General features: G+C 40.8%; 1 protein-coding gene across 2 annotated transcripts in view; it reads right to left on the reverse strand.

Annotated features, from left to right (window-relative positions):
* LOC133612285 (voltage-dependent calcium channel subunit alpha-2/delta-1) overlaps positions 1 to 15,474 on the reverse strand; it is a 412,014-nt gene that overhangs the window by 348,640 nt on the left and 47,900 nt on the right. For both annotated transcript variants that reach the window (XM_061969551.2, XM_061969550.1), the window contains exons 2-3: positions 6,156 to 6,237; positions 5,973 to 6,089 (exon numbers count right to left, since the gene is read on the reverse strand). In XM_061969551.2, coding sequence (XP_061825535.2) covers positions 5,973 to 6,089; positions 6,156 to 6,237 — 199 coding nt within the window. The remainder of the gene's footprint in view (positions 1 to 5,972; positions 6,090 to 6,155; positions 6,238 to 15,474) is intronic.

A 15,474-nucleotide genomic window follows, 5' to 3' on the forward strand; every position in this document is an offset into this window, starting at 1 on the left:
TCTTTGTAGCATATTCAACTGAATATGGGTTGAAAAGGATTTGCAAATCATTGTATTCCGTTTATATTTACATCTAACACAAATTCCCAACTCATATGGAAACGGGGTTTGTATATATTTTTTTTTTCCCAAAACTCGACAGTACACCTTATAACCCTGTGCGCCTAATGAAAGGAATACGTTTGGTTGAGCTTATCCACCTCGAAGAAATGTTATTTAGTACATGCTGTAATGAAAAGTGTGACCAGTAGATGGCAGTCAAACATAAGAGATAAGTGTAGGCTGCACTGTTAGATGTGCTTCAACATAGGAGTATTATTATGGTGAGTGTATGAGGTAAGACCTGGCGTTTGGTTTCGCAATATTACGCAAAAGCAACTTTTCTTACCTTCTGATTCCTACTGATCTGTGTTTGAGATCTGCATGAATCCTGAAAAATTGCGCGTGTCCGCCTTTGTAGTCGTTAAGCTTCTTCTTTTTCTCTATCTTCTTGTTATGTGACATTCATCCCCCGCTGTTGCCATTTCTAATAGAGATGTCCGATAATTATCGGCCGATAATTGCTTTAAAATGTAATATCGGAAATTATCGGTAACTTTTTTTTTTATCGGTATCATTTTTTTTTTTTTTTTTTAATTAAATCAACATAAAAAACACAAGATGCACTTACAATTAGTGCACCAACCCAAAAAACCTCTCACACTCATTCACACAAAAGGGTTGTTTCTTTCTGTTATTAATATTCTGGTTCCTACATTATATATCAATATATATCAATACAGTCTGCAAGGGATACAGTCCGTAAGCACACATGATTGTGCGTGCTGCTGATCCACTAATAGTACTAACCTTTAACAGTTAATTTTACTCATTTTCATTAATTACGAGTTTCTATGTAACTGTTTTTATATTTTTTTACTTTCTTTTCTATTCAAGAAAATGTTTTTAATTTATTTATTTTATTTTTATTTTATTATTTCTTTAAAAAGGACCTTATCTTCTCGGGGTGTGGGAAAAAATCGATTCAAATTCGAATCGCGATTCTCACGTTGTGCGATTCAGAATCGATTCTCATTTTAAAAAAATCTATTTTTTTAATTTTTATTTATTTTTATATATATATATATATATATATATATATATATATATATATATATATATATATATATTTTTTTTTTTTTATTAATCAATCCAACAACATTTAATTTTATTTATTTTTATATATATATTTTTTTTATTTTTTTTTATTAATCAAAACAATACACAGCAATACCATAACAATGCAATCCAATTCCAAAACCAAACCCGACCCAGCAACACTCAGAACTGCAATAAACAGAGCAATTGAGAGGAGACACAAACACGACACAGAACAAACCAAAAGTAGTGAAACAAAAATGAATATTATCAACAACAGTGTCAATATTAGTTACAATTTCAACATAGCAGTGATTAAAAATCCCTCATTGACATTATCATTAGACATTTATAAAAAATAAAAAATAAATGAACAATAGGGTCACAGTGGCTTACACTTGCATCAAATATTGGACACAATGTGTCCAATATTTTCACAAAGATAAAATAAGTCATATTTTTGGTTCATTTAATAGTTAAAAAAAAGAAAGGACATTATTGCAATCAGTTGATAAAACATTGTCCTTTACAATTATAAACGCTTTTTACAAAAATCTACTACTCTGCTTGCATGTCAGCAGACTGGGGTAGATCCTGCTATTGAATGAATAGAGAATCCTTTTGAATCGAGAAAATATCGTTTTTGAATCGAGAATCGCGTTGAATCGAAAAAAAAATTGATTTTGAATCGAATCGTGACCCCAAGAATCGATATTGAATCAAATCGTGGGACACCCAAAGATTCACAGCCCTATTATCTTCACCATACCTGGTTGTCCAAATTAGGCATAATAATGTGTTGATTCCATGACTGTATATATCGGTATCAGTAATTAAGAGTTGGACAATATCGGAATATCGGATATCGGCAAAAAAGCCATTATCGGACATCCCTAATTTCTAATATAAAGAAGTGTAAAGTTTTTACTTATATCTGTCAGTAAACTCGCCATGAAAGCGCTAAAACATACCGGTGTAGTGAGTCTGCATTATTCACCCAAGGAACTTTAGTTATCAAAGTTCCGGTTGGACGTTTTTTTACGGGACACATTTGAAGCTGCTGTCATAGTCACATGATAAAACTTGTTTTTCCAAGAACATGTGACAATACGCTGGACAACATTTCCGTCATGAGCCTTTTTGTCCATCGCTGTTGAGGCTTGAAGAAGCTGTGTTTGTAAGATTATTCATTGTATTATATTTCTGCATATAACCGATTTCTTAAAGGTGAACTGCCCTTTTTTTTTTGGTAATTGTGCCTATTTGTAACAGTGTTAAAGTTGTTTATACGGCCACCCTCAGTGTGACCTGTATGGCTGTTGATCAAGTATGTCTTGCAGTCACTTGTGTGTGTCTGTAGAAGCCGCATACAACATGTGGCTGGGCCCTTAACATTGCTGTACGGGTGAAAATCGGGAGCATAGTTGCCCCGGGAGATTTTCGGGAGGGGTACTGAAATACGGGAGTCTATCACTCTCTCTCTCCCTCTCTCTCTCCCCCTCTCCCTCTCCTGTTCAGGGCTAATTGTGCTACCGTAACTGTAAACTCCACAGCGAGCCCCCCCTCCCGTTGGCTTCAAACAGAGACAATTTTTGTTATTTGGGTCCAAAATACCCCTGCGTTAGTGGAAAAGTAGGAAATGAGTGAAAACGACTGAAACGTTGCCATGGAGACGAGGGTTTTCTTACGTGCCTGGCTGCAGTCACACCGCAACACCTGTCTGTCAGTAATAAAGTCCCTGATAACCTGGACCAATTCAAACCGTTATTTGTTTTTTTTATTGTTTAATTTGCATTGCCTCACAGGATGAACACTACATAGATTTTTATATGACGCCGGATAACACTCCGGGAGCCGTCCCTTTTTTTGCGCTCGCTATCCCGGTACTTTCCGCCGACCGCCGTGTTGCTATAGGGAGGAGAAGCGAAACGACACAAATTGCGGAAATAACATTATTCTCCGTGCGTCGGCTAAATACAAATATATTCCACAACCCCAAACATGTCTTTTTCAAAGCCTGCAGTAAAGAGAAAGGTTAGTGATGGGCAAAGACAATTCCAGGAAAAGTGGGAGATGCAATATTTCTTTGTTGAGCACAGGGGCACCCCGCCGTGTCTTATTTGCACAGAGAAAGTTGCGGTGCACAAGGAATACAATTTGAGTTTGAGTTTATTTCAAACATGCAAGCATACAACATGATACATCACAATTTCCAGTTTCTCTTTTCAACATGTTCGAAAAGGAGTAGGAAGAAGCAGAGCTTATTTAATCCTACCCCTTTTCCTTTACATAACAGTTGCTAAAACTTTTTTGTTCACTTCCTGTTCACAATTTATTCACAATATACTCCACAAGTAATCACAATAAAAATAAATAAATAATAATAATTTAATAATAATAGTTGGTGAAGTAAGTCATATTTCATATGATGAGATAAGTAGGTTTATTTTGAGAATGAATGAATGGATAGATGAAATAAATTGAGAATGTTTGTCATGGTTCTTGTTCTTTGTACTTTGTAAACACTTTAAGTTTGAAGAGTTTCTTGAAGTGGATCATATTAGTACATTGTTTGATTGATTTGCTTAATCCATTCCATAATTTAATTCCACATACTGATATACTGAATGTCTTAAGTGTTGTACGTGCATACAAATGTTTTAAATTACATTTTTCTCTAAGATTATATTTCTCCTCTTTGTTTGAGAAGAATTGTTGTATATTCTTGGGTAGCAGGTTATAGTTTGCTTTGTGTACAATTTTAGCTGTTTGCAAATTCACTATGTCATGGAATTTCAGTATTTTTGATTCAATAAATAAAGGATTTGTATGTTCTAATAAAGGATTTGTATGTTCTTTTGAAAACGTCATTATACGACTAGACATGTTGAGGAGTATGCAAAATACCAGAGAGATGCGAGAGTGAACCGGGTTGCACATTTTAAAAGCAGTCTACTGAGGCAACAAGATTTCTTCAGGAAAGCAACCGAAAAGAGCGATGCAGCAGTCAAAGCTAGCTACATGGTGAGTGAGATGGTTGCTAGGGCGGGAAAGCCATTCAAAGAAGGTGAATTCATTAAAAAGTGATTTTTTTGAAGAAATATTTTCTCGCGGCCCAGCCTCACCCAGTTTCTGCATTCAGTGGCCCCCAGGTAAATTGACTTTGAGACCCCTGGAGTACAGTAAGTCCGAGTCCATGGTTCTCGCCCGGAAAAGGGTGGAGTGCCATCTCTGGGTTGGGGAGGAGATCTTGCCCCAAGTGGAGGAGTTCAAGTACCTCGGAGTCTTGTTCCCGAGTGAGGGAAGAGTGGATCGTGAGATCGACAGGCGGATCGGTGCGGCGTCTTCAGTAATACGGACGCTGTATCGATCCGTTGTGGTGAAGAAGGAGCTGAGCCGGAAGGCAAAGCTCTCAATTTACCGGTCGATCTACGTTCCCATCCTCACCTATGGTCATGAGCTTTGGGTTATGACCGAAAGGACAAGATCACGGGTACAAGCGGCCGAATTGAGTTTCCTCCGCCGGGTGGCGGGGCTCTCCCTTAGAGATAGGGTGAGAAGCTCGGCCATCCGGGGGGAGCTCAAAGTAAAGCCGCTGCTCCTCCACATCAAGTCGAGCCAGATGAGGTGGTTCGGGCATCTGGTCAGGATGCCACCCGAACGCCTCCCTAGGGAGGTGTTTAGGGCACGTCCGACCGGTAGGAGGCCGCGGGGAAGACCCAGGACACGTTGGGAAGACTATGTCTCCCGGCTGGCCTGGGAACGCCTCGGGGTCCCACAGGAAGAGCTAGATGAAGTGGCTGGGGAGAGGGAAGTCTGGGCATTCCTGCTTATGGTTCTGCCCCCGCGACCCGACCTCGGATAAGCGGAAGATGGATGGATGGATGGATGGATGGATGGATGGATGGATAGTACCGCGATACTATACTAGAACCGGTACAACACTAGGTTGAACTTAGTGTTGACCATCAAATTGTTTAAATCTTAGAGTCCACCACACCAACCTGAGTCTCACCTAATTGAGATACTTAAAAGTAGATCCCTGATAATGTAGTCCACATGGCAGACACAAACGATGCTCCAGATGTTATTCAGTATTATACATCCATCCATCCATCCATCCATTTTCTACCGCTTATTCCCTTCGGGGTCGCGGGGGGCGCTGGAGCCTATCTCAGCTACAATCGGGCGGAAGGCGGGGTACACCCTGGACAAGTCGCCACCTCATCGCAGGGCCAACACAGATAGACAGACAACATTCACACTCACATCAACACACTAGGGCCAATTTAGTGTTGCCAATCAACCTATCCCCAGGTGCATGTCTTTGGAGGTGGGAGGAAGCCGGAGTACCCGGAGGGAACCCACGCAGTCACGGGGAGGACATGCAAACTCCACACAGAAAGATCCCGAGGCCGGGATTGAACTCACGACTACTCAGGACCTTCGTATTGTGAGGCAGACGCACTAACCCATTTTCCACCGTGCTGCCCCAGTATTATACAGTTATACAGTATTCAAGAGTGTCCACACGTCTGATCATTGGCTGGTATTTTTATGCACTCTGCCTCGTCGTGTGTGGGGGGGGTCGGGGTTTGGTGGTAGCGGGGGTGTATATTGTAGCGTCCCAGAAGAGTTAGGGCTACAAGGGATTCTGGGTATTTGTTCAGTTGTGTTTAATTATCGGTATTGTTTTTTTTATTATCGGTAACATTTTTTTTTGTTTGTTTGTTTTTTGTTTTGTTTTTTATTAAATCAACATAAAAAAATACAAGATACACTTACAGTCCCACCTCCACACACATGCTTAGTTCGTTGAGTGTTTCCAGTCTTACCTCCAAGGCTGCAGACCTCTTGTGGAGCAGCTGTTCAATGTTCCTGGCCGCTCTGGCCACAAGCTCCTCGGCGTCATTCTGCTCCACAGTGTAGAGGTGCTTGTTCCTCAGAAAAATCTGCACCCAGAGTTGCATATTGACGCAAATGAAGTCGAACGGGCATGAACGGTTCTGTGGTCGTACCTCGGTTAGACTCTCGCCGGCTGTAGCCGTGTCTGCCAGGCTGACCAGCTCTTTCTGCATTTGATCAACCCATTCTTTGATCCTAGGGGACAGGACAACACACTTCAGAAGGGACATCGCCGCACAATTAAGCTGTCACTCAAGCTCCTCCGTAGGCGCCGGACATCAGAACAAACAAGAGGATTCGTGAAAAAGGTCAGTCGATCCACTCCAATCACCGTGATCAAATTCGGTGTTGTCAGTCAGAGCACGGCGAGACACGTCAACCAACACGATGAGAAAGTCGGCCACATGGGGATAGACCATAACTGGGCAAATTAAGGCCCGGGGGCCACATGCAGCCCGTTAAGCTTTTCAATCTGGCCTTGATGGACATTCCCAAATAATGTCTTTAGATTTTTAAGATGGAAAGTGTAGCTGCCATTATGATGTTCAGTAATGTTTTTAAATTACCGTAAGTCTTGAACTATACAAATGATTTCAATGGTTGGAATCTGCGCTTTTGCACGATATATTAGTTACTATGGTCATCTAATTACAAACCCCGTTTCCATATGAGTTGGGAAATTGTGTTAGATGTAAATATAAACGGAATACAATGATTTGCAAATCCTTTTCAACCCATATTCAATTGAATGCACTACAAAGACAAGATATTTGATGTTCAAACTCATAAACTTTATTTATTTTTTGCAACTAATAACTAACTGAATTCTTTCCCATTCTTGCTTGATGTACAGCTTAAGTTGTTCAACAGTCCGGGGGTCTCCGTTGTGATATTGTAAGCTTCATAATGCGCCACACATTTTCAATGGGAGACAGGTCTGGGCTACAGGCAGGCCAGTCTAGTACCCGCACTCTATTACTATGAAGCCACGTTGATGTAACACGTGGTTTGGCATTGTCTTGCTGAAATAAGCAGGGGCGTCCATGGTAACGTTGCTTGGATGGCAACATATGTTGCTCCAAAACCTGTATGTACTTTTCAGCATTAATGGCTCCTTCACAGATGTGTAAGTTACCCATGTCTTGGGCACTAATACACCCCCATACCATCCCAGATGCTGGCTTTTACACTTTGCGCCTATAACAATCTGGATGGTTCTTTTCCTCTTTGGTCCGGAGGACACGACATCCACAGTTTCCAAAAACAATTTGAAATGTGGACTCGTCAGACCACAGAACACTTTTCCACTTTGTATCAGTCCATCTTAGATGAGCTGAGGCCCAGCGAAGCCGGCGGCGTTTCTGGGTGTTGTTGATAAACGGTTTTCGCCTTGCATAGGAGAGTTTTAACTTGCACTTACAGATGTAGCGACCAACTGTAGTTACTGGCAGTGGGTTTCTGAAGTGTTACTGAGCCCATGTGGTGATATCCTTTACACGCTGATGTCGCTTGTTGATGCAGTACAGCCTGAGGGATCAAAGGTCACGGGCTTAGCTGCTTACGTGCAGTGATTTCTCCAGATTCCCTGAACCCTTTGATGTTACTACGGAACGTAGATGGTGAAATCCCTAAATTCCTTGCAATAGCTGGTTGAGAAAGGTTTTTCTTAAACTGTTCAACAATTTGCTCACGCATTTGTTGACAAAGTGGTGACCCTCGCCCCATCCTTGTTTGTGAATGACTGAGCATTTTATGGAATCTACTTTTATTTTGAACATCAAATATGTTGTCTTTGTAGCATATTCAACTGAATATGGGTTGAAAAGGATTTGCAAATCATTGTATTCCGTTTATATTTACATCTAACACAATTTCCCAACTCATATGGAAATGGGGTTTGGTAGTTCAGAATCAGAATCAGAATCAGCTTTATTGTCATTACGCAAGGTAACGAGATTGAGGCCATTCCATACAGTGCAATGTGTGCATGCTAGAAAAACAATGTGCAAATATATAAAAATATAAAAAATGTAGAAGTGCAATGAATATGGTGTGAAATGAATATATACATGAAAAAACAAAACAAAAACAGGGTGGTTGGTGGAATGGGTTATTGCACCGAAGAGAAGGCAGTTATGAGGGACAATGGGGCAGTCCGTTCAGGATGGTTATGGCCCTGGGGAAGAAGCTGTTCTTTAGCCTGTTTGTTTTGGTTTTAATGCACCTGTAGCGCTTCCCAGAGGGCAGCAGGTGGAACAGGTCAGAGCCAGGGTGGGTGCTGTCTTTGATGATGGCACTGGCTCTGTTGAGGCAGCGGGAGGTGTAGATGTCCGTCAGAGAGGGGAGAGGGCGGCCGATGATCTTCTGAGCCGTCTTGACCACTCTTTGCAGCCTCTCCCTGTCTGCTGCAGTGCAGCTGCCGTACCATACCGTAATACAGTAGGTCAGCAGGCTCTCGATGGACGAGCGGTAGAAGGTCAGCAGCAGGTCAGGCTTCAGGTTGTACTTCCCGAGGACTCTAAGGAAGTGTAGCCGCTGCTGAGCCTTCTTGATGATTGATGTGGTGTTGACTGTCCAGGAGAAGTCATTAGAGATGTGGACTCCAAGGTACCTGAAGGTGTGGACCCTCTCTACACGCTCGCCGTTGATGTAGAGGGGGGCAGGGTCGGTGCTGCTCCTCCTGAAGTCGACGATGATCTCTCTGGTCTTGCTGGTGTTGAGAGCGAGGTTGTTCTCCGAAGACCAGGCTGTCAGCTTCAGGACCTCCTCTCTGTAGGCAGCCTCGTCACCCCTGGAGATGAGCCCGACCACTGTGGTATCGTCGGCGAACTTGACGGTAAGGTTGTCACTGTGGGCCGGACTGCAGTCATGGGTGTAAAGGCAGTAGAGGAGGGGGCTCAGCACACAGCCCTGTGGGGAGCCGATGCTCAGCGTGCGGGAGGATGAGAGGTGCGGGCCAAGTCTCACATTCTGGGGTTGGTTACTATGGTCATCTAATTAGTTACTATGGTAATCTAAGTCACAGCAGCTCAGATGAGGCACCAAGCAGTTTGGGTGGGGAGCGTTTCCACAGAGTGTTTCCAGAGCGGCCAGCCTGAAATGCGGGTGTCAGGGACAGACGTGGAAGGAGATTTGTACAACAAAATTGCAAAGCTTAGTGATATATCACATATATCATATTGTAGGTGGGGTTTTTTTACCCTTCGCGTTCATATTTGGCTGTTTGTTGCACTTGATTGTAAAATATGTGGATATGTTGTCAATATTCAGTGTTTTATCCTTCATAGTTAATATTCTTTATGGACATTATTCAGTAAAAAAAAGTACATTTCCATTCCATTTTTTCAGGCGGTCTGTCATAACGTTTTTAGCATTATTGTGAGTTTTTGTATTAGCGTTCCTAAAAATAGATATACCGGCCCCCAGACGCATTTTCTTCTCAAAATTTGGCCCCCCCGAGTCAAAATAATTGCCCAGGCCTGGGATAGACGTTGACGGTGAAGCGGAGGGGGCGGGCCATGTGCTCGTCAGTATGTCAAAGACCTCCAGGGACGTCAGCCTCAGTCTGCAGGTGTCAGGCGATGGATGACACAAGGTTTGCTGTACGATGAGCTCGTCTCACGTGGACCGCGCTGACAGAGTCCATCCGTCAGGGCCGAGATTGGGCCGGACGGGCGTGACAAATGGTGTACCTGCGGCACTGTTCCCACATGGTCGTTTGTTAGGATCGCCACACCCATCAAAGACATGATGAATAGTCTACTTGGAGATGAAATCATCTCTTTTCTCGCCTCAGTGCAGTTTAAAAAAAGGTGCGTTGCGACTTGTCATGATTGCCATGGCCAGTCCAGATCTGACAAATAATTGCTTTGTTCAGTTTTTTAAATATTACCATATTTTACTATAAGGCACACTTAAAATCCTTTCATTTTCTCAATAATCAACAGTGCGCCTTATAACCCGGTGCGCCTAATGTACGGCATAATTCTGGTTGTGCTTACCGACCTCAAAGCTATTTTATTCGTCCATGGTGTAAAGATAAGTGTGACCAGTAGATGGCAGTCACAAATAGGAGATATGTGCAGACTGCAATATGACTCAAGTAAACAATACCTGTTCCATTGAAAATACAGTATATAAAATTACACACGGCGCTCAAAAATCTATCAATATTTTAGTACGACTTTGGTAAGCTATGAAGCCACACCCTTGATGGATTGTACTGTGCTTCAACATAGGAGTATTATTATGGTGTGTGTATAAGGTAAGACATATTATCTGGCGTTTTGTTTCGCATTATGCAAAAAGTACTCACACCAGACCGATCAAAGACATGTGACCAGTAGATGGCAGTCACACATAAGAGATACATGTAGACTGCAATATGAGGGCAGTCACACATTAGAGATATGTGTGGACTGCAGTGTGACTCAAGTAAACACCAACATTTTATATGTTCCATTGAAAATATAGAACATTACACACGGCGCTCAATAATCTTTCAAAATGTTTTAGTAGGACTTTGGTAAGCTATGAAGCCACACCGCTTGATGGATTGTACTGTGTTTCAACATAGGAGTATTATTATGGTGTGTCTATAAGGTAAGACATATTATCTGGCGTTTTGTTTCACATTATGCAAAAGCTACTCACACCAGACCATTCAAAGACATGATGAAGGCGCACTTGTCCGCCCTGAGATGGGTAGGTTGTGAGTTCAAACCCCGGCCGAGTCATACCAAAGACTATTAAAAATGGGAAACATTACCTCCCTGCTTGGCACTCAGCATCAAGGGTTGGAATTGGGGAGTTAAATCACCAAAAATGATTCCCGGGCGCGGCATTGCTGCTGCTCACTGCTCCCCTCACCTCCCAGGGGGTGAACAAGGGGATGGGTCAAATGCAGAGGACAAATTTCACCACACCTAATTTTCTCTAACAACAGTGCGCCTTATAACCCGGTGCGCCTAATGTATGGAATAATTCTGGTTGTGCTTACCGACTTCAAAGCTATTTTATTCGGTACATGGTGTAAAGATAAGTGTGACCAGTAGATGGCAGTCACACATAGGAGATTTGTGCAGACTGCAATATGATGGCAGTCACACATAAGAGAAACCTGTAGACTGCAATATGACTCAAGTAAACAATACCTGTTCCATTGAAAATACAGTACATAAAATTACACACGGCGCTCGAAAATCCATCAATATTTTAGTACGACTTTGGTAAGCTATGAATAAGGTGCATATATAAATAAATAAATATATATAAATAATATATATAATATATATATATATATAAAATAAATGAATATATATAAATATATATAAATAAATAAATAGATTACTGTACAGATAAAAAATATATTGCACTTTTTCACATGCGTCCACATTTATGGATGTATGTTATATTGTCTTGTATGCAATATGACTCAAGTAAACAACACCAAAACGTTATATGTTCCATTGAAAATATAGAACATTACACACGGCGTTCAAAAATCTATCAAAATGTTTTAGTAGGACTTTGGTAGGCTATGAAGCCACACCGCTTGATGGATTGTACTGTGTTTCAACATAGGAGTATTATTATGGTGTGTCTATAAGGTAAGACATATTATCTGGCGTTTTGTTTCGCATTATGCAAAAAGTACTCACACCAGACCGATCAAAGACATGATGAATAGTCTACTTGTGGTTGAAATCATCTCTTTTATAGCCTCAGTGCAGTTTAAAAAAAGGTGTGACTTGTTATGATTGCCATGCAAATCCAGATCTGACAAATAATCGATTCGTTCAGTTCATTTTCAAATATTACCGTATTTTTCGGACTATAAGATGCACTTAAAATCCTTTAATTTTCTCAAAAATCAACAGTGCGCCTTATAACCCAGTGCGCCTAATGTACGGAATAATTCTGGTTGTGCTTACCGACCTCAAAGCTATTTTATTTGGTATATGGTGTAATGATAAATGTGACTAGTAGATGGCAGTCACACATAAGAGGTACTTATAAACTGCAAGATGACGCCAGTAAAAATCACCAAAACTTTAAATGTCCCATTGAGAATATAGAACATTACACACGGCACTCAAAAATCTAAATGTTTTTAGTAGGACTTCGGTAAGCTATGAAGCCACACCGCTTGATGGATTGTACTGTGTTTCAACATAGGAGTATTATTATGGTGTGTGTATAAGGACCGCAAAATGGCACCTATTAGCAGACATTATCTGGTGTTTTGTTTCACAATATTATACAAAAGCAACTTTGCTTACCTTCTGGTACCTGCTGATGTGTATTTGGGATCTGCATAAGTCCTGAAAATTTGAGTGCGTCTGCCATTGTAGTCGATAAGCTTCTTCTTTTTCTCTATCTTCTTATGTGACATTCATCCTCCACTGTTGCTATTTCTAATATAAAGTAGTGTAAAGTTCTTACTTATATCTGTCAGTAAACTCGCCATGAAAGCACTAAAACATACCGGTGTAGTGAGTTTACATTATTCACCCAAGGAACTTTAGTTATTAGAGCGTTCCGGTTGGATGGTTTTTCACAGGACACATTTCGGGTGTTGTTGTTGCACTAGTGAGCCACGGATGAGGAGATGCTGCTCCGTTATGGATTGAAGTAAAGTCTGAATGTCATTAAAACAGTTAGCGCCATCTTTTGACACTTCTTCCACGCCCGTCCTTGCACGCTACACCGCTACAACAAAGATGACGGGGAGAAGACGCTGTCGAGACTGTCAGAAAGTGACTTGAAGATGATGTTTAAAACATCATCTATGCAACATTTTGAGGAAAGAACCACCATCACATGTTATGTAGACCACAAGGAATTGTTTTCCATCTAGAAAAAAAAATCATAATATCACCCCTTTAATGCGCCTTATAATCCGGTGCGCCTTTTGTATGAAAATAGACCTGAATAGACCCGCTCATTGGCAGTGCGCCCTATGGTCCGAAAAATACGGTATATGTTTTTTATTTTTTATTTGTATTTATTTAATCATTTTAACAATTAAACATTGCTACCCAAGTACTAAGACTTCTTGCCACAGGATAATTTGCAACCCTCGTCCCTGGTTAGGCTTTTAAAGAAAAGTGAAAAACATACAAAAGGATTAAGACAAGTACAAAATAAAAATAATAAAAAAAAGAAAAATCGGCCCTATTTGTCCATACTGCACCCAGTTCTAGTGCTCACACTTCTGATTTTCCTTAAGCTACTTTTTTTCCTATGCTTTGAACCATGCGGCTTATACAACGGCGTGGCAATTTTTTTAATTTTTCTTTGCTAGCGGCGATAGTGTTTTGTATTCAACAAGATACTGAAAAGGTGTGTTATTGTTTGTGCTATGGCGCCATCTTTTGGACGAGTTCTCTAGCTGCAGGTGTTGCGGTTTTAAAGTGTGCTTCCTGCTTTAATGCCTTGAACCGGAAGTAAAACCGTCCATTGCGTTTTTGCTCTAAAGGATTCTTTATTTGTCACTCCTAGCAACATATGTAAGTTTTACAACACAACACCAACAAATCATACTTACTAAAAATGTCCCATGTGTGATGTGTGTAGGAGTGTTTTCTGCATATTTGTATGTGCTATCGTGATGTGATCAAGCTAGCGTCGTTAGCATTAGCCAATATGCTAACAGGCTCACTAACTTTCTGCGTTAGTATTCGTGGCTTTTAATGGCATTGTTTTTGTATTGTTTCAGTCTTGTAAATTCACCAAAACATCACTTTGGAGTTATTGAATCTGTTTAACTGATTGGAGCGGTCTAAGAGGATGACTTCTGTTTTGTTTGATCAGCCGTTTTACTGCCTTGTTACAGGCACTGTTTAGAAACAATTAGGGTAGATAAATAAACATTTACAAAATCTTGTATATCGGTTTATATTTGCGGTTTACAGACCATTGCGGCTAATTTATGTAAAAAAAAATTATTTTTTTTTAAACATTTGGTCTAAATACTGGCACGCTCTATAGCAGGGGTGTCAAACTCAAATACAGAGTGGGCCAAAATTTAAAAGTGTACAAAGCCGCAGGCCAAGGTTGAACAAATTATCAAATCAAATCAAATCAAATCAAATCAACTTTATTTATAAATTAACCTTTTAATAGGGACCCAAACAAGTTTTGCATTGAATATTGAACAAGCAAGGCTTATATAACTTTATAGTGACATGCAAAATCAAGTTTCAAATAAAAATAATAATAATAATTAAAAAATATCAATGGCATATCAAATACAATTTAAATGAAAATTGAATGCCTCTTTTCTATTTGCAGTCTTCTGAGGTAAATATCAACATTAACTTTTTCCACAGGCTAATAAATTTGAAAATAAAATAATGAGTAAACCAACCATTCAGGACTTTAAACTGCTCAGTTTGCAACACACTGATCTAATCTGATGTGCCCAAGCCAGATACCTGCCATCTTTTCTTGGATGCTAGTTCATTAATGTCGGGGCTCAGGCTTTGAGCTGAGGCAACCTTCATTATCCAATGAAGGTATTCATCAGTCATTATATCTCGTAGTCCACCCGGACCACAGTCTTGGGGGCGTGCCTTAAAGGCACTGCCTTTAGCGTCCTCTACGAGCTGTCGTCACGTCCGCTTTTCATTCATTCTAACAACGTGCCGGCCCAGTCACAAGATATGTGCGGCTTCTGTACGCGCACACACACATGAATGCAATTCATACTTGATCAACAGCGATACACGTTACACTGAGGGTGGCCGTATAAACAACTTTAACACTGTTAGAAATATACACAACACTGTGAATCCACACCAAACAAGAATGACAAACACATTTGCAGCACTACCCCCCCCCCCCCCCCCCCCACCCCCCCGCACACACACACACGCACGCACGCACACACACACGCACACACACACACACACACACACACACACCTTGTAACGTCCCGGAAGAGTTAGTGCTGCAAAGGGTTCTGGGTATTTGTTCTGTTGTGTTTATATTATGTTACGGTGCTGATGTCTTCCCGAAATGTGTTGGTCATTCTTGTTTGGTGTGGATTCACATTGTTGCATTTGCTCACACACATGAAAAATTACAGGGAACATTGCACCCAGGCATAAAATACTATAGTGCAGTGGACCCCAATCACCGGCCCGCGGCCCGGTACCGGTCCGTGGATCGATTGGTACCTTACCGCACAAGAAAAAAAAAAAAAAAATTCAAGCTTTGACCGGTCCGCAGTTACAAAAAGGTTGGGGACCACTGCTATAGTGCATAGCTGATTAAAAATAAAAACAATATCTAAGTGGGCCAAATCACATATATTAGAAAATAATTTCTTGAAATTGACTACTGTCACTTGATTATAATAATTAAATTTAAATTGTTATGTCAGGTTTGCAGAGGTGGGTAGAGTAGCCAGAAATTGTACTCAAGTAA

This window comes from Nerophis lumbriciformis, linkage group LG10 (genome assembly GCF_033978685.3).
Source record: "Nerophis lumbriciformis linkage group LG10, RoL_Nlum_v2.1, whole genome shotgun sequence".
Lineage (NCBI taxonomy): Eukaryota > Metazoa > Chordata > Actinopteri > Syngnathiformes > Syngnathidae > Nerophis > Nerophis lumbriciformis.